Source organism: Sturnus vulgaris, chromosome 13, assembly GCF_052056855.1.
Source record: "Sturnus vulgaris isolate bStuVul1 chromosome 13, bStuVul1.hap1, whole genome shotgun sequence".
NCBI classification, from domain to species: Eukaryota; Metazoa; Chordata; class Aves; order Passeriformes; family Sturnidae; genus Sturnus; species Sturnus vulgaris.
Window position 1 is genome coordinate 715,878 of NC_142255.1, and position 19,430 is coordinate 735,307.

General features: G+C 50.5%; 1 protein-coding gene across 6 annotated transcripts; it reads left to right on the plus strand.

Annotated features, from left to right (window-relative positions):
* The first annotated feature begins 10,680 nt into the window (after positions 1 to 10,680).
* LOC106861565 (dual oxidase maturation factor 1-like) lies at positions 10,681 to 18,494 on the plus strand. Of its 6 annotated transcripts, none has more exons than XR_015806445.1 (7): positions 10,805 to 11,205; positions 11,974 to 12,137; positions 13,020 to 13,077; positions 13,642 to 13,776; positions 13,911 to 14,124; positions 16,757 to 16,842; positions 17,462 to 18,494. XR_015806445.1 is itself a non-coding variant. In XM_088172280.1 (7 exons), the coding sequence occupies exons 2-7, from the start codon at positions 11,991 to 11,993 to the stop codon at positions 17,668 to 17,670; spliced, it is 978 nt and encodes a 325-aa protein (XP_088028406.1). In that variant the 5' UTR covers positions 10,841 to 11,205; positions 11,974 to 11,990; the 3' UTR covers positions 17,671 to 18,494. The 6 variants fall into 6 exon arrangements, 5 of the variants coding, with proteins under 5 accessions (XP_088028408.1, XP_088028409.1, XP_088028407.1 ...); XM_088172280.1 differs by having other exon boundaries at positions 10,841 to 11,205; positions 16,628 to 16,842; XM_014890018.2 differs by having other exon boundaries at positions 10,841 to 11,205; positions 11,983 to 12,137; positions 16,628 to 16,842.
* Positions 18,495 to 19,430: the final 936 nt, after the last annotated feature.

The window sequence follows — 19,430 nt, forward strand, 5'->3', positions numbered from 1 at the left end:
CTCTGGTTTTATTCAGCACTTCTGAAAGTGCGGCTCACAGATGCACCCTGTGGCTGCCAGCCACTTGTGGGGGTCATGGGATCATAGAATGGGTTGGGTTAGAAGGCACACCTTATGGCCACAGTCCAGGGGCAGGGACACCTGCTACTATCCCAGATTGCTCCAAGCCCTGTCCAGCCTGGTCTTGGACATTTCCAGGGATGGTGTAGCCACAGCTGCTTTTGGCAGCCTGTGCCAGGGCCTCACCACCCTCTCAGGGAGGAATTCCTTTCCAATATCTAATGTAACTGCCCTCTAGCAGTAGGAAGCCATTTCCCCCTTGCCTTGTCACTCCAGGCCCTTGACTCAAGTCCCTCTCCAGCACTCTTGGAGCCCCTCTAGGCATTGGCAGAGGCTCTAAGGTGTCTACAGAGCCTTCTCTCCTCCCAGCTGAGCAATTGCTACTGTGTCAGCCTTTTCTTTGAGCATCTCCATGGTCCTAGGGATGTCCCCAGGAAGAGCAAAACCTGGCTGCAGAGCCCAGAGTGATGCCATAAATGAAACCATAAATTTTCACACTCTGCTCCCCACAATTCTGATGATAAAGTCAAGCTGATCCTTTGATCCCACAGGAGGAGAGCCCTTTGCCCAAGAACAGGAACCTCAGAGCCAGGTCACACCAAGCCAAGGGATGATCCAGCATCTGAAGATGCTGATAAGTAGTAGAGGGATCAAAACCACGGTCAGAGACCTTCCCACCATGCTCACTATCCCTTCAAGGATAGTTCAGATCCTGTGAAGCCTCCTCTTCCTCACTGGAGCAGTTGCTTGGTTGCAGCCCCTGGTGAACAGCCCATCTGTATCTGTTCCCTTTGTTAGTCCTTCATGGTCTCCTACCCACCAGTATTGCTCAAGAAGTTTTCCACTGTCTTGCAATCATTCATGCAGGAATACTCCCTCTAATGTCTACTTTTTTGCCCAGACTTGCTGCTGTGTTTTGGGATGTGGATGACCCCCAGCTCACCTTTTCATTAGCTGGAGTAAAGCCTTGACTTAAAACTAATTATTAGCAAGAAAAATAATGACACTGTGGATTGTGTTTGATACTGGAGGAAACCAGATGCCCCTCAGCCAGCAGTGTGAGGGACTGACAGCCTAATGGGGTTCCTGACTTGATGTGTCATGGGACCACTCTGTCAAGCTCACTGGAGGGGGAACAGGTTCCTGGCCATGAGGCACCCAGGTAAGATCCTCATTCTTCCTCTGACCCAGCCAGAACCTGTCCAGCTGCCTCTGTGTGTCCCCAGCCCTCAATCACTCTCCTCTGGGCTGAGATAAAAAAGAGTGAGGTCACTTGTTGACTACTGCTATGGGCAGAAGAGGCTCACCTTGGGGAATATAAGTTAATTTAAGTGTTTGATTCGGGTTTTGGAAAAAACAACCCCCCCCAAGCATTTTCACACCTGGGGAAGGCACCTCCCCTCCCCTTTGCTCGGCTCACTCTCAGCACCTCTCCTCCTCCTTGTTGTCACTGCAGGTGACACTCAGTCCCCCTGTAGAAGCAACAGCTGAAGGCAGGAGGGATATATCTGCTCTTTCATGGATGAGTCTTCCACAGGCAGTACCTTCCAAGGCAGTGGTCCATTCAAGGAGTGCATGTTCCACTGGGGAGCATCTCTTCATCCTCCTTCTCTGGACTGCTGCACAGATTGGAGCAATGTTGGGCCCCCGAGCCCTGAGTGCCCAGCACCTGCCTTGGACACCATCCTACAAGCACAGGATGACTCAGGCTGGAGAAAATCTCAGCAGATCTGTAGTCCAGCCATCTGCCCAAAGCTAAATGAGCCCTGAGCTCCGACTGGGTTACTCAGGGCTTGAAAACCTCCATGTATGAAGGCTGGGTCCACTGCTCAGCTGTTTCAATGTTTCTATTTCTCCCTCACAGGTAAACAGCCACTCAAGCCCTAAACCGCTATTTCCTCTTGAATTTCAATTATAAACTGAGAGAATCAGGAAATCTTTTGAGGAAGCTCATAATTTTTTGACAATTTTCTGGCTCTGCCCTGTCATCCACCTTTCTGACATTCACCTGCTGGCACAGCATACATAGGCTCAGCACAATGTCCTATCACTTACCAGGTCGTGTTCTTGGAAAGTTCCAGCACCAACACTTTGTGCCCAAGCTTAGAAAATGAGTAAATTCTTCACTTTGAGTTTTTTCACAGCTCTGATTTGTTCCTGTTGCTCCTCTGGTTTGAGGATAACCTGCCATGCTGCCACTGGTGCTCAAGTCCTTGCTCACAGCAGAACTTGCTGTTTCTGTGCACTGCAAGCAGAGAGGCAACAAGGACCCTCAGGATCACTTGGGACGACTTTCTTGGGATGTTCTCCCCTTTCTTTGGAAGCCCAAGAGCTCATTTACAGCTGTGACCATTGCTGTTCCTGGGCTTCCCCCATGGCATGACCCCAGGGATGGGAAAAGAACTTGAAGCTTTATCTCATGAAGAATTTATCTCATGAAGTGAGATAAATAGACACAAGTCACCTTCACGATTGACATTTGTGTCTTTGCTTATAGGACTGACTCAGAGTAGGAGCTGTCTCAGAGGGATGTCAGTGAAAGTCCACTGCCACCACTTGGTGTCATTCCTGTCCCAGGCTTAGTGAAGTGCTCTCTGTCGTGCTCACTGACATTCATCCTCCTGCTTTGTTCTTGCAAAGACATCATGCCCCACGTTGGGGTGCTCCCTCCTCTGATCTCTCTTCCACAGGAGACTCACAAGCCAGGCAATAAGGAAGGGAGGGAAGGAAGCAGAAAAGGAAGCAGGCTGCCATCAGGAAGCAAAACAGTCAAATTCCATTGCCATCCCCCACGCTCCTCCAGGGAAAGCTCTTCAAATCCTGATATGAACATCAAACCCTGACCTGACCAAGGTAAATCCAGCCAGGACAGAGACTGGGACAACCCCAGGAAGTGGATTTCCAGAGCTTCGCACTGTATCCAAACGATTTCCAGGGAACAGAGCATCCTAGTGCAGAGGAGGTGAGGTTAAATGCAGTGTACAATCTCAAATCATGCAGAGATTGCAAGTGGCCAAAAAGGCGAACAGCAGCTGGCTTGTATTAAAACTAACATGGCCACAGCCCAGGACAGTGCCTGTGCTGGGCACTGCTGAAGCACCTCTAGCCCTGGGGGGAAGCTCTGGGCCTCTCACTCCAAGAAGGACATTGGAGGACTGGAACATGTCCAGAGAAGGGAATAGAACTGGGGAAGGAGCTGGAGCGCCAGGAGCAGCAGAGGGAGCTGGAGGGGCTCAGCCTGGAGAAAAGGAGGCTCAGTGGGGATCTTCTGTCTCTCCACAACTTCCTGACAGGAGCATGCAGCCAGGTGGGGTTGGGCTCTGCTTCCAGGGACAGGACAAGAGGAAATGGCCTCAAGCTGTGTCAGAGAATGTTCAAGTTGGACATCAGGAGAAATTTTTTCATGGAAAGGGTGGTCAGGTATTGAAAGGGCCAACTACTTCTCAGTCAACATCAGGGAATCTGCCTGTTGGGCTGGCCCTGCCCAATCCAAACCTTCAAGTACAGTAGAATGGGATAAAATTCCTGCAGAGCACATAAAGAATATGCTGGAGAAAACAAACTGGGTTATTCCTGCCTCAGGCAAAGGCAAACCCATCTGTGAGATTCCTTTCACTCAAGGACCTGAGTGTACATTGTGGGTGATGCTGGAAGATGGGAAAGCCCAATCTGTGCCTCAAGGCAATTTGACTAGGGTGAGAACAGCCAATAAATTCAATTGCATGAAGTTAGTTGGTACATAATGCTGTGTATTATCACTTCTACACACTCCTCATCCCACCAGGCACCTCACAGCACTGTCTGGATTTGGGGTTCTGAAACTAACTTCCCTCTGATCATCATATTAACAAAGGATGAACTTTGATGAAACTGGACAAATGCAGTGGTGACGGAACAAACTCTTGTTGCCCTGAAAGACAGCTGGAACCCAATGCCATGGTCAAAATGAATTCAATGGACTTTTACAGGCATAGTCCATCAACTGAGGGAATGATCTGTGTGTGTGTATATCCATCAGAACACAGGAAAGGTGACAGGGTCTTGGGAAGTGTGGAACCTGGCATGCTATCAGTGATATGGGCAAGGGATGGCTACTGCCCTAGTTTTACTGGGATTTTTCCTCAGTAGCTGGTCCAGTGCTGTGGTTTGGATTTGGCACAAGAGTAATGTTGACAACACAAGGATGTTTTGGCTGTTGCTGAGCTTACTCTAAGTCAAGGACTTTTCAGTGTCCCATGTTCTGCCAGTGAGGAGTTACCTAGGAAGTTGGGGGAAACATGGCCAGGAGAGCTGAGGGATATTCCATACTACAGAACATCATAATCCATATATAAACTGGGAAGAATTGGCCAGGAGCCTCTGATTGCTCTCAGGGGCAATCTGGGCACTGGTCAGCAGATGGTGATCATGAACTGTGTATTCCTTTTTTCTCCTGGGTATTCTTTTATCATTTTTTCTTAAATTACAGCTATAATCATTAGTAGTAGTAGTATGACGTAACACTAGTATTATTACTACTTTTATTTTTTTGTAATCTTTCAGCCATCAAATGTATCTCAACCCACAGAACATTTTTCCTGTGATGAAGACTTTCATTGCATCAGGTCCTTGGCTCTTGGCTGAGGCCTCAAGAAGAGATTCAACTAAAGATCAGAAAATGTGCAATGGTAGACAGTAAGGGACCTGCCAAAGATCTGGTACATCTGTGGGAGCCCCAGCAGTTCGGAATCCACTTCGCACTGGAACAACAGTTCTCCAGTTTCACTTGGAAATGAGAAAGGGTCAAATTCCCTGGACACCAGCCTGTTCTCACTGCTCTGGTCTTTAGAGGAAACCCTTCTCTTGACCCTCTTTCTCAGCCCAGGAGAAATCCCAGCCATCTGGGATATGAAATTACTCCAAGTGTGGCTGGTCCCAAGCTAAATCTTCCCCCAAGAAATGTGTTCACCCTGGCCCCAAGGAAACGCCTTGCTCTGGACTGGGATGGACTGGACTTCAGCAACTACAGCATGGACATCATAGAACATGGAGCATTGAAATCCTGAGTGTTCTCCTGCTGTGAATAACCCAAGGAAAGACGCACGGGTGCTTGGCTGTGTTGGCAGCTACCTGCCTGCCCAGTCTGGAAGGTCTCAGGGCTGTGTCTGATCCAAAGCCCTCTATATTACCGTGCTCAGGAGATATTCTCACAGTATGTATGCACCAAGTGCTGCTCCTTAGAGCGAGAGATAGGGATCATCCCAGCTACAGACACACAGATTCTTATTTTATGGGCTTTTTAATGGGATGAAAACAGCCCTAGAGCAGCAGGGACAAAACCAGCTGTGGGGTTTGATGCAAGCCCTTCTGCCACAGGACCCTCCCCACAGGACTCCCCAAATCATCAGGGTGCTGGAGTGCAGTGAGAGAAGGTCCAGCACAATCTCACTGCCATTTTCTTTTCATTTCTATTCATTTTAACCTCCATGCGGGGCTGAGAAGAAGCCAAGGACTCCAATACGAATAAGGTATTCATAAATTTTTTGGTTCTTCAGGCTCGTGGAGTATAAAGTACAGTGAGCAGAATACACCTGACGTAGCACTGGGAAATTGCACCAGTAACAGCTCATGGTCCTGCTGTGCTGCAGAGGAAGGTGCCATAAGCCACCTCCTACCATGTCCACCAGCCATTCTTTGGACTCCTTGCACAATGTTGAGACTGTGCCAGGAATTGTAGAGCTACAGAATTGCCATGGAATTGATGGATTTTATAAAATATGTGTAGGTCAGTACCACCACACTGAGGTGTTTTTCTACTGTGGGAAGATAAGGTAAGCAGTAATTCGGGCAAATCTTCCTAAAGGAGTAGGCAGAGGTGGATACAGTAAGACCCCTTCCTACTCCAGGTAGGATATAGAAAGGGTGAACTTAGGACACTCCTTTCTTTCCATTTCCTGCTCTCACTGTTCCCACAGCCTTGTTGACATCTCCCAGCGTCTCACATGCCAAGGAACACCTTTCCCTTCAGAAGTGAATCTGTACCTGTTCCAAGTGTTTTCAAGCCAAAACCAGCAAAAACTGGTCCAGGGTGGTGGCACTGATGAGGGAACCACCAGCCTCCAGTACGGACTCAAGAAAGCAGCTCCAGCCTGGCCATGTCACTGGTATGAGAGGCAGCAACCTGCTCCAGAACCTGGGTACAAGTGCCATGGAAAGGGATAAGGCAGCTCCCAGCAGGGCAAGAAGACTTGTGGGAATACTTACCTGGGATTTGGAAAAAGGGGGACTCTGTTTTTCTTGCCTGGGAACATTTGCATGGCAGACCTAGATTTTAAAAGACCCTGTCATTTCATGAAGGGCCAGCTTCCCATCTATCTGCCATGTGTCCTTTCTCTGGAAAGACGGGAGACACATAGCCTGAAAGGTTTTAGGGAACCAGCTCTGCTGGGAGACCTGTGAGACTATGATGGAGGAACAGGACCTTCAGTCTCGTACAAATTCTGGTGGGGGACTGCTGAAGGCCTGTGGTTCAACCCCTCACTCACAGCAGGACTGTCACCAACTGCAAGACACCATCCCAGGATGATGTTTGGTGGGACAGGACCACTGGGAGGGTAAGCCTCTGAACATCGTTGTCTTGGGGTGATTTTATAATGATTTTTTATTCTCTACCTGTCTGCTTTATGCCCAGAAAACGGCTGCTGTAGCTTTCAGATGGACCAGGGGGTGGCCTGGTAAGCTTTGGGCTCTGGCGTGGTTTTGCTTCAATCTCTCTCCAGGGTGGACCAGGAATGCTGCGTTGTTCTGTTTGTGGGATTAGTTTTTAGCTAACTTGAAGCCAAAAGGTTTTTTTCCCTTCCCTTCCCGTCCCCTCCCCGGTACCGGGAATCCTCTCGGCTGCTTTTCCCCCCTTGGACTGTTTTCCACTTGGCTTGTTTTTCTTTTCAGCCCTTCTGGGGAGGCGGCGGGGGACCTCGGAGGAGCTGAACCAACATGAGAAAGGACTTGAAAATCCATCAACTTTGGCTGCTGTGAGAAGACCCACGCCAGAAATCCAACAGGTTCCCAGCTGCTGCGTGAATTCTTTTCTCCCTCCTTCTCAGAGACAAAGAAGGGAGGCCAGCCATCTTTGCTTCTCAGCCACGCAGCCAGATGGGGGTGGGGTATGAGGTTCCGTTTTCTTTTTTTCCTGCGGGTATACTTTTCTTTTTTTTTTTTTCTCCACTTTCATCCCCATGTATCCATTTCTCTCATTGGCAGAATAAAAGAGAGTTATTGAAGCCTTTCTCCTCAGAGGAAACACCCATTCCAGGGCATTTCCTCCTGAAATTTGTCTCCAGAGCGAAGACCATCATCCATCAAAGCTTTTGTGACAACCGGAACTGGTAGAGAACATGCATAGCAGACCTGGCCAACCCCAAATCTGCCTTGGATATCTTCCACCACAATGCTCACTCTGCTGATCTGAGATCTGGAAGCTCACACCCCTCAGGAGGTGGTGTGAAGGCATTCCAAGGCTGGCAGAGAGATACAAGACAGAGGAGTTTCCATGGAAAAATGTTTATTGCTTAAAATTGGCCTCTAATGCCAGGGATTACAAGAGAAAGCTCTTTAAGATGCAACCAGGGATGAAAGTGCTAATTACCACACAGTGCATCATTAACAAGCCCCAGCAAACCTGGGAAAAGTTCAGCTCCCTGATGGTTACATTAAACTGGCAGGAAAGGCTGTCATGTGTGGGGACAAGGTTCCCCAAGCTGGGGCAGTAAAATCCCTGATAAAATGCATCCCACAGCTAATGCACTTCCCAAGACTGACACCGGGGCAGAGCTCTGTTAGATGAAGGAGACACTCTGGGATGAGTCTGGAGGGTCAATTTGGGAGCTGGAAAATCCACTTGCTCTCTGATGGAAAAGCCTGTAACAGATGCAAGATGGTGACTTCTTCCCCTCCTCTCCCACCTCCCAAGGTATCAGCTTAGACCTGACATGATCCCTCCCTGTATCCCTGTTGCAGAGCTGCCATTAGGGCAGCCTGGAAGGGCCACTTGGGGTCTGTCAACAGTAGCTGGGTAACCCCAGGAAGGAGCAAGGGAAGGAATGGGACCAGCCCACTCAGACATGAGTCTTAGTGCCCATGGGATCACACATGGAGTCCCTGGGTGGAATGGAGATATTTAGGAGGGCAATGGGACAGCTAGGTTTCTGTCCCCTGTATTTCTGAGGACACATGGAAACCTGTAACACTGGCAGGAGTTGGAAGGAACTGTTTGGGACTAGAAGTAGAGATGATCAAGTACCCAAAGTAAGAGGCTCTTCCTGTCATGTGCCACAGAAGGTCTAGAACATGTCCAGAGAATTGTTCCTCTCTTGGCTCTTGGAAGGGTCAGAGGGCTGAACACTCAACACAATTTCTAGATGAGGATTTCCTCGAAATGTGGCTGAAACCCCTCCTGTTTCAGTTCCCACCAGGATGATATGTGACTCCTGTTGAGCTTTGCCTCCATCTCCTGGCAGTCCTTTCACTTAACCCTGAGCTGTCTCCATCACAAGATATGAAACCCACTGGTCAGTGTAGTGGGTAGCAACACCTTCTCCTCCTCTCAAAATGTGTAACTTCCAGCTCTATTTGGAGCTGGAAAAATAGATCCTTCTTGCAAATATATCTAGAGCCAAACCAACCCTACAGCAACCTCTCTGCTCATCAAGGTGGAACTGATCAAAGGGGGTCCCTCCTTCCTTCCTCCTGTCATTCCCTTCAAGCTGCTCCATCATGGGCCATTCAGCTGTGGCAAAGATTCCTGGGCAAGGATCCACAGGATGGGCTTCATCACAACAAAGGCCCAGTTCAAGCCCAGCTGCAGCATTGTCTCTGTCAGGGAAGAAAACAGGGGGATGATGGGGACAGCTATGGGGCAGAGTGACTCCTGGATATAAGCATCACATCTATCTTTCTGGCTCCAATGGGTCCGGCGGAAATCTTCCTGGTGCATCCCCAAAATCGCCTCCTTGCCCCGGCATGTACCCACTCTTTCCTCACTGCACATCCCGGCACTGAGGTGGTTGGTTCAACACCGAGAGAGGCGGGCTAATGCAGCACTCAACACCCGCTTGCACAAGAGGTGACGGGTGCCCCTCCCCTCGCCCCCACCTCTCTCCGGTGACCTGGATGAAATGACTCATCTCTAATCGGGGGATCCATCTCTCCGGAGGGAGTGAAGCAGAAGCTGCCCAAGGAAGAGGGCTGCCCCAGCAAGGGCAGGGTGCTGACACTGGGAGAATAAACTCCTTGGAAAATGTGTAATGTTCTCTGGAAACTGTGTGATGAAATACACAGCTTTATTACCTGCAGAAAAGACTCAGAAAATTTAAAATTTAAAAATGAGGAAAACACAAAAACCTAGTTGTAATAATAGCCTCTTCCTATATGCTGGGTGGGGGGTAAATCAAGCAGTTTTCTCACACTTCCAGAATATGATCTCATCAGCACTCCAGGGAAGGGGAGCATCCCACTGCCACAGTCATGGCCCATGTCTGTCACTGCTGGGGACAGATGGGAGAACCACAGCATTTCTAGGAGCTCCCTGACGTCCTTGCACTCAAACCTTTGTGTTGCTGGTCACCTTTAGAGAAGAAGGGGAACTCCCTCCCCCTTGTTTTCATTTTTGGGAATAGGGTATCCTCCCAAAGGACCTGTTTGTGATGCTTGTCTGAACAGCCCCAAACCCACCGTGCCCCAATCCCTTCTGAAGGCAAACTCCACACATTGGTTTAACCAAGCCAGTGCAGGGCTCATCCCTCTGCTGCCTCTCTCAGCTCCAGGGAGTGCAACAAGAGATGCTTTAGACCCTCATCCCACACATTACTTCACATGGTTGTATCTTCCCCATCTTGATTAATTTCATCCTCCCAGTTACCAGCCACCTCCTCAGTTATCCTCTTCCACATTGGAGGGAGAGGTGGTTCCACCTTTCCAACAGGTCCAAAGCCCCACGGGTGTCCATGTGATCACCCCTAAGGATTTGCTCTATTTGCTGTGAAGTCCATGTCTCCCTCTGCTTTGCAGAGGCTGTCAGAGCTGGAGCTGGTGCCACGACCCCACAGACAGCTCCACAGCACATCTCTGCACACATTCCCCTGCTACATCACCCTTGCCACCTTCTAATTTTTTTAAACAACTCCTGGGGAGGGATTCAGTGGTCAGACTGGGTCAGACAAGTTGGGGATTTGAAGGGAAATGGCAAAGTCTTTGCCAAAAAATGCCTTTATTTCCTGTTGGATATGAGTAAACACTTGTTTGTATCTCCCTCTGCCCAAGGGGATGGGTACTCAGCCAGCCCCTGTTCACTGGGATGCAAAAAAGAAATATCCAGGGGATGGCTATGCCAGTTTCAGAGGGAAGACCCCAAACATGGGTCAGGAGAGTGTTTCTGCCACGCTGGTCCTTCTCAGTATCAATACAACATTCTTCAGCCAACTGAAATGCCAAAGTACAGGAGCAAACCCCAAACGTTTGGATTTCCATGATTTCCATGTCACGGCCAGGTTACAAACCTGCGCATCTTCTGCATAGTGGGGCTAGGAGCACCTCTAGACACCTTGCCTGGGGACCAACAGCTCAGTCAGGAGCGGGGTCGTCAAGGATGCCATGCAGCCGCAGCCTGTGCTCGATGATCTCAGCTTCACCAGGAACCTTCACCAGGCAGTGCAGATGAGGGCTTTGAACATCTCTGGTCCCACCAGGGTCCAGAAGAGCCTGGCAGCTCCAGGGTCATCATGCTATATGGAACTGGACTTTTTACTGTTCTGCAAGAAAAGTCAAGGAGAGGGAGGCAAACCCTTCCCAGGACTGCGCCAGCCCATCGCTCCCCTGCGTGCCCAGGCAGTGCCGGAGCGGCTGCTCCACTGTGGGATAGGCTGGATGAACCAATCACCTTTGGAGTCAGGCACTCTAAGAAACGCTGGGAGAAACGCAGCCGTGACTGCACGGCAGGCTGGCTCCTCGCCCGCAGCCTTGGCAGGAAATGTGAGCAGGCAGGGAGGCAGCATCACGGCTCGTTCCGAAGCATCACGGCTCGTTCCGGAACATCACGGCTCTTCCCGGAACATCCCGGCGCACTCAGCAGCTCATCCCGCAGCTCCCAGTCCGGGATCGGCTGCAGCGGAGGTAGGCTCGGGGTGGGAAAGGGGATGTGGGTGTTTATGCTGCTGCTGCAGGGATAGCCCCCATTCCAGGGGGATGCTGGGCAGCTCCTTCACAGCAGGAAAGTGAGTTGGTCAAGTGCTATGGTAAAAACGGCGTTTGGTCTCCTAGGCAGCGTCCCACCGTTATCCCCAGCTGGCTCCTTAGTGGCTGGCACACCGCTGCCAGGGACAGGCAGTTTCTCGGTCCCCTCCGGGTTATTCCTGTTTCCTTGGACGATGAGGAGTTAACTTCACAGGGGCTCAGCGAGGAGCAGCCCGATAGGGCTCAGCCTGTATTTGTGCAGTGATGAACCCAGAGCCCCGAGCACAGCGGGGACCACAGTGGCAGGCAGGCTGTTGGATAAAAAGCTGAACTAGGGAGGGTGAGAGCACAGGGAAGATTTCCGGGATGGAAAACAGAGGAGGGTAGTGAGTAGCCCAGGGATGTTTGCATGCCTTGTTGTCCCTCTTTAGGGACAACCTGAGTACTGCAGCAGATACCCTGGTAGCTCCAATCCATCTTTGCTGTGGGCTGTACGTTGGGAAGATGAAGAGTTCCCGTGGGAGATACCTGAGTGCATGCCCAGTGTGGGATTGCAGTGTCCACAGCACTGGGATGCACACACAGCCATGCCAGGGACAAGCAGAGTGCTGGCAAGGGGGCAGGAGATAGTTCTATGGAGAAGGCTGGTTGGAGTGGATATGTGGAGATGATTTTCTCACCACTGTCTCTCTGGGTGCCAATTTTGAGTCCTTCCAGGCAGCAAGATGACACTGTGGAATGGCTCCTACCCCTTCTACCCTGGAGCCAATGCCTGCTTTCCCTTTGACACTACCCGGGCTGTCATTGTCACTGTATTCCTCTCCATCTTGGTCATGTTCATCATCATCCTGCCAGGGATCCCGGGCAGGAGGGTAAGTGGAGGGGCAGGAGCAGTTCAGACCTCTGGCCCCTGCCTATGAATCCCACATTCCTCCTCCTTCCCAGCCTCCATAACAGATTTGGCAGGCAAACTTGCCCACAGGTTCATGGCCAGAGCTCTGGGATCTCTAGTGAGCCATGGGGCTGAGCTCCAGCCTATCCCAGCATGAAAACTCATCCCAGAGACACCAAATTCCACCACCCCAGATTGCTGAGGAAGCTAGATCTGATCTTGGCTGGGTTTCTCTGTGAACAAGCCTAAATGATTTCACCAGAGTGGAATAGCAGGGTGAGGCTCAAAGATCTCACCCCACCTTCCCAGAAACCTCAATAAAAGAAGGAGGTGTGTACTGGGCATGTCCCAGCACTGCTCACTGGGCTCTGTGTTCCCAACAGACCCTGCTATGAGCCACATCAGGCACTTGTTGTGTGCCTGGTCTTGCAGCAGGGCTGGTTGAGGGGCTTCTGTCACTCTACAAATGCCTGATCACTCCTTTTTCCTACAGCTGTGGCCAGCTGTCAACATGTCCAAACACATGAGGTTTGGATAAGTGTGGAAATTGCAGCTGAAGACTGTTAGGGGCAATGTCTCCACTCTCCTTCACGAGAAAAGGGATGTCACAGCGTTCTCGAATAGGTTCTTTTGATCTTCTTCCTCTGTCTCAATCTTCCTGCTGCCTTCCCCCCCACCACAGCAGGGATGCCCCAGTCACAGGTGTACCCCATGCCACCCACCCACAAAGCACATGGGGTGACTCCCCAGGGGAAGGACAAGTCTATTCCTCACCACGTTTCTAAATTACATGCTTGGTGCTGAAGTCGCCATGATAAGATGTGACTGACACCTCTCCCTGCACTCTGCCCACCCCTTACAGCGACTCTTCTGGTTCCTGCGGTTGGTGTTGGGACTCTTCATGGGAGCAGTGATCCTCAGTGAGTACTGGGGTCCTGAGGGGAAGCTCATGCATGCCCAAGAAATGGAGGGGAAAGGTGGGGGAGGGTAAATAGATCAGTCAAGGGCCAAGTCCAGCCTGTAGGATGAGTTAATGGGGAAGACGGACACATGTCTTGTGTCTGGGAGGTGGTTCCAGTAACTAGTGGAAGACACTCATCTGCCTCCAGTCTGAAGACTGGTGGTGATATCCAGGGCAGTCACCAAAAGCCCACCACCAACTTTCACGGAATTCAGGCAAATTGGCAGGGGCTTAGATGAAAAGCAGTGCCCAGACAGTGCCCATCAGTGCCCACATCAGCCCCACTGCCATCAGGGTTGGGATCTGCACTGGGGCTGGGGAGAAACCAACACAAGTGGGGCTTTCAGGGTCATGGGTTGGGGTTGATATTGACATACAGGACTTCTGCCCCTTGGGGCTAACAGCCCATCCTTACCTTGGGATGAGATAAGTGATGCTCAGATCATGGTGACCATCCTGGCAGGTGCTTCCAGCACCAGATATCTTGCTCTGAGACTATAACTAACCCCTGAAGTCTTCACAGCTGTACAATTCACCAGAGACTGGGAGACTGGCTGGGTGCAGGCAAACACCTCCTACAAGTCCTTCAGCCATGTCCAGGTGAACACGGACATAGGGCTGCACATCGGCCTGGCAGGGCTGAATGTCACACTCAGGGGTAAGTGCATATTCCTACAGGAGGGGACTGGGTGCAGGTTTGGCACCCATGCACCTGGATACTGGCCCCACACCAGGAAGCCTCAGAGCTGCCTCCAGTGCTGAGAAAGGTCCTTAGTCTTCATTACCTGGCAGGAAACCCAGTGAACCAGATCAATGAGACCATCAACTACAATGAGCACTTTCCCTGGAACTTTGGAGCAGATTATGACCACAGCTACAACGAGGGGCTGAAGAAGGGGCTGCCCAGCCCCATCCTCTACGTGGCAGAGAAGTTCAGCACGCAGAGCCCGTGTGCCGTGCACAGGCAGTACCGCATCGCTGGCCACTACATGTCACTCAGCCTGTGGTGAGTTACAGCGAGGGGTCAGCCCTGTCCCACGCAGTGGGGAGCTGGGAAGAACCAGGGACAGCACAGGGAGCTTTATGGAGCCACCCTTGTCACTGTAAGGACGTGCCAAAGCCTTGGTTCTCTGCAGAATCTGGGGTTCTCATGCTTCCTGGGTCTGTCACAGATTCATAGAATTGTGGTATTATGGAGTGATTTGGGTTGGGTTGGATCTTAAAACTTATGTTGCTCTAACCCCCCACCCTGGGCAGGGACACCTTCCACTACCCCAGATTGCTCCAAGCCCTGTCCAACCTGGCCTGGAACACTTCCAGGGATGGGGCAGCCACAACTTCTCTGGGCAACCTGTGCCAGAGCCTCCTCACCCTCACAGGAACAATTTCTTCCCAATAGCCCATCTAACCCTGCCCTCTGGCAGTGGGAAGTTATTCCTCCTCATTCTGTCCCTCCAACCCTTGTTTGAAGTCCCTCTCCAGCTCTCTTCGAGCCCCTCCAGGCACTGGAAAGGGCTGTAAGGTCTGTCCAGAACCTTCTCTCTGAACACTCCCAGCTCTCCCAGCCTGGCTCCAAAGCAGAGGGGCTCCAGCCCTTGGAGCATCTTTTTTTCACGTCCCCAGACTCCTCTTACATGTCCTCTACCTTGATGTACAAAACTGCAGTCTGAGAAAAATTCATTGAAGGGACTCAATGGCAACTGTGGGACTCATGGTTCGAGATCCCTCCCAAGGACCAAGATAAAGAGTCCTAGTTAAATCCACTGGTGAAGGGTCTTCTTTTGCATGCTCATGTGGGCACAGGCCTGCCTGAGGGGAGCAGGAGAGACCATCAAGAGGGTGCTCAGAGCTCATCTCTTGGTATGAAACTTAGATCCCTTGTGTGTGCTGTGATTGTGGAGTTTCAACACCCTCATGAGTCTCAGAGGTGATGGGAAAGGCACTGCAGGGTGAAGAGGGCCTTGCAATTCCCCCATGAATGTAGGTTCCAGGTCCCTGAATCCATCTCCTTTCTTTCTTTCAGGAAAAATAATTACCCCCACCCAAACATTCCTGCATTTCAAGGCAGAAATGTTCATGAAAACTTATTTCTTGTTTTTTTCTTGGAATCAGAAAAACTTGTTAGGCTCACCTCCCCAGGGAGCTAAATCCAAGCCCCAAGCCCAGGGCAGGGCTGGCAGCTGGGTGCACTCCAGGTGCTGAATCAGATATGGGCACGGCTAATGGTGCAGTTCTCCAAACAAAGGTGTCCCTTGATGCCATTGTCCCTCTGAACACGTGGGAACTGCCTGGGGGTGACCAGTTGTGGACAATCATAAGGATAAGAAAAGAAAGTTACTTTGGCGGGACTGTTACAATCTGATTATTAGAGAGATCCTCTGCCCAAATTAAGGTGCAAATGAGATCATATGATGAAGTCAATAGTATGGATTTTATGTGACAGTAAATATAACGTAGACAAAGATAGAAAAAATAGAGAAGGAAAGGGGAAGGAGAGGGAATGAGAGAGAGATAAGTAAAAAGATATTACCACTCTTGGAACCAGACACTGTCCTATTGATCCTCTTCTTCTGGTCTTCTCAGTGGTGGGGGTCTCACAAAACTCAGAGTTCAGGCACTTCCCCTCAAGAGGGGGACTTTTACACTTTACAACACTCTGGATCTGTTGCAACGCTGTGGATCAGGTGTATTCCTCCGGTAGAAGGGCTCAGAGTCTCGGGGTGCTTTGGGGGTTTTCGATGGTTTATGATCCCTTCTAAGACACGACCCTGCTCTCTCACGCCAGCGTTGAACCAGTTCTGCCCCCCCAGAAGGGATGAAAACCCTCAGGCAGGGGTGTGAATGGCCGGTGGGAATGGGACCTTCCCGGAAGGGAGGGGGAGTTTTTCAACTGAGCCAGTTGTGTAAGAGAAGACATTGGCATGATGAAAAACATCACCCTGCCTCTCCAGGGCCTGCTTCTTATCAGCTTTCTCCCTCATCTGGCTCCAAACCCAGAGCTTCTAGTGTGGGTCCTCAGTCTTATGCACATCATGCCACCACACACCCAAAACCCCTTCTTCCCCCCTGGTAGGGGGGAACGTAGCCCCAGCAAAGCACCTGCTGCCTCTGCAAATGGCCAAGTGTTTGAGCTATCAAACATTAATATTTCAGTCTCTCACAGGAACCTCCAGAGATTTCTACTCCAGTCCCATACCCAGAGCAGGGCTGATGCCAAAGCCATACCAAGGTGCTTGGGGGCTTCAGGAAATTCATTACTGAACATTCCCAGTGTGGAGATCCCTCTCTACTGTAGTGGAATCTGTCCCACAGCTCCACCACTCATGTCATTACACAATTGTTTGGGTTGTAAGGCATTCTTTAGATCAGGCTGTCCATCTCTTTGTGGAAGCAAGGCCAGCTAGACGAGGTTGCCCAGGCTTTATCCCTCCATTAGGGTATGGAGAGGAGACCCTGAGTAGATACTCCAAGCCTGATGTTTTCTGCTCAGTTTTGTGGTCCTTTTGCAGGCTGGCCTTTTGCACATGGCTCATTTCCATCCTGCTCTTCTCCATGTCCATCCTGCTCTATGGTGGCCACATGCTTCTGCTCACTGCCACTTTGATCCTCTTCTCACTGCTCCTCTTCTCTACCGTAAGAAACACCCTGAAGTGCCCCATCCAGTTCGGCCCAGTTTCCTTGAAAACAGACTATGGTGAATCCTTTTGGCTGACATTAGCAACAGGTGAGTGGTCAGCTTGCTTCTGGGGCTTTTCTTCTCCATCCCTATAGAGATGATGCCCCAACAGCTCCTAATCCCTTCTTTCTCCATGGATGGTCACATAAGATGATAGTTACAGGTTAGAAGATTTTAGATCAGAATTACCAGGGTTGGGGAGAAAAAAAGATGAGCAGTCAAGAGATTTGAATGTTTGAAGTTACCTGCTGGATAGAGATTCCCTCTGACTTTCAGGACCTGCTCCACTTCCCAGCAGCAATTGTTTCCTTTGATCAAACCAGAATTTTCCATGTTACATCATCTCCAGGGAGACCAGCCCTTTTCCAGTAGCAGATGGTAATTAATTGCCCCTGGATACTCCTCTTTTTCAGGCTAAACAAGCCCAGGCCCTCTAGCCTTTCCCTGTGCATAGTGGGCTCCAGCCCCAACTCTCTGCCCCTGTTCACCGACCTCTCTTTTGTACTGGGGAGCCCAAAGTGATGCTAGAATCGAGATGGGGAAAGACAAATCAACACCTTTGCCTTACCTGCTGGGTGATGGCACATGTCCCTGGTGTGCAGCTGGATGGAGCTGGGACCCAGCAGGATTCCTCCAGTGGTGTCCTGTGTATTTCTGTGCATTGCAGGGCTGCTGTGCCTGCTCCTGGGGCTGGGCATCATCATCCTCAACTCCGTGCAGCCAGAGAAGCTGAAGCTCATCTTTAGCCTGGACAAGAACAGCAAAGAGGAGGTGTGGGACAAGTTCTGCCTGCCATCCAAGCCCAGCTGCTCTGCACAGGATGGGCTTATAGTCCCCTTTGGTGAGCTCTGCCATGTGACAGCCACCCAGCTCTGAGGCACAGGGGAGGCAGGGCAAGGCCTGGAGATGCTGCTCCTGAATTCACCAAATCCATCAGGAGCCCAGGTGGGAAGAGACATGACAAGAATCAAGTGATGAGAATATCCAGATCTGAAAGAGTGTCTGAAATACAACAGTTAGGTTTTTTTTCTTTTTCCTTTTTTTTTTCTGTTTTACTGCCCTTCCCCTCGGTCTATCCCAACAAACCCTGAGTCCTCCCCAGAACACAGAGATTAAATCAGAACCAACTGAGGAGAAAGCAAGTAACTGCAGTCTCATATATATGAATCAAAGAAGTAGAGCCCACAACAGCCCCCTCACACTGAAGACCCTCAGAAAGTCCCCCTGCCCTTGGATGCTCTTCCCATCAGCAGTCAGGAAGTGCAGATGGAGCTGTGCTCCCCAGGGTGCCCTGTACCCAGCACTCCTCTTAGTTAGAGGTGAAGAGCAGGATGGCAAAGAGGAGCACAATTTAGTAGGATGCTGGAAGTACCAGGCCAGGAGGGAGGGAAGGAGAGGAGGAGGTGGGAAAGGAAGTGCAACAGTGCCTTGGAGATCAGCTATAACCAATTAGGGAGACGTGAGCAGCACCTCCAGTCTGGGTTCCTCCTGCTCAGCTGTGGAAATACTCATGTCAGGGGAAAGAGCCACTGACATTCTGCACACCCAAGGCAGCCACCCGAACCCTTGCCCACACAGGCAGGAAGGGTGCACGCTTCAGCTTTGCACCCCTGTACCTCTCTGATGATTTCACAACCCTTTCTTTCTGTTTTGTGCTCACTTATTTTCCCCTCTATCTCAATAAAATGAGTTTGACTTGCCTTTTCACTTGCCTGTTGATAGAGGTATTCCTCTGAACACTGTTGCTGCGACATGGCAGTCACAGGGAAGGGATAAAGAAAAGGCAGAGCCCTTTTGTGGTCCTGAATGGGGCACCTAACCATGGTCAGCTGGCACAGGGCAATGAAATCAAGGCAGTGCACCCTAAATAGGGTATTCGAATATCCCCAGCAAACAAGCAGGGGGAATACGGGAGAACTTTAGTTTCTGATGTGCCCCTGAATATGTGGGAAGTTTGATGGGAGCTCCCTCCAGCCCTGCAGAGAGGTTTGCAGAAGAAGCACCACGGGCCAGGCTCTCTGGGGAGGAGGAGCTCAGCCATGGCATCCTGTCCCATCCCATTCCGGTAGGAAGAGCCTTGAATGAGAACTTAGAGGACCCAACAGGGTTTGGAGCTGAACTCCTTTGGCTTGGGACATCTCAGCCAGCCCAAATGATATCCATCAGGAGCTGCTCCAGCCTACAGATGGACTAGATCCAAGGTGCAATAAATCCCTTTGGTTTAGTCAACTGAAATTCAGGCATCATAAACCTTTCCCGTGTGTTCCTGCCTTTTAAGTTTTATTTATTTGGGTTCATGCTCTTGTATGTCTGCCACAAGAGGACAAAGTTTTCCTTCTGTTGAGGATGCTCTTGGGCAGGAATCATGCCCTAAAGCAGGACATGAAGCTGGAGAGAGCCAGATGTGATGGCCAAAAGGCTGTAAAACCTCCCAGCCTCCTGTGTCTTCAGGTCATGGGATCTGTCCCATACCAGCCCTAATAACTTGTGTTTTGCTGTACCATCTTCCCATCAATACCTTCAAACCTCACGTGTCCGGATGCAAGAAATTCTCAAAGAAGGGTCCTCCTTTTCCTAAGGGAATTTTGCTGGTTCAATCTTACAGCTTTAGCCATAGCACTCAGCTAGTTAAAGTC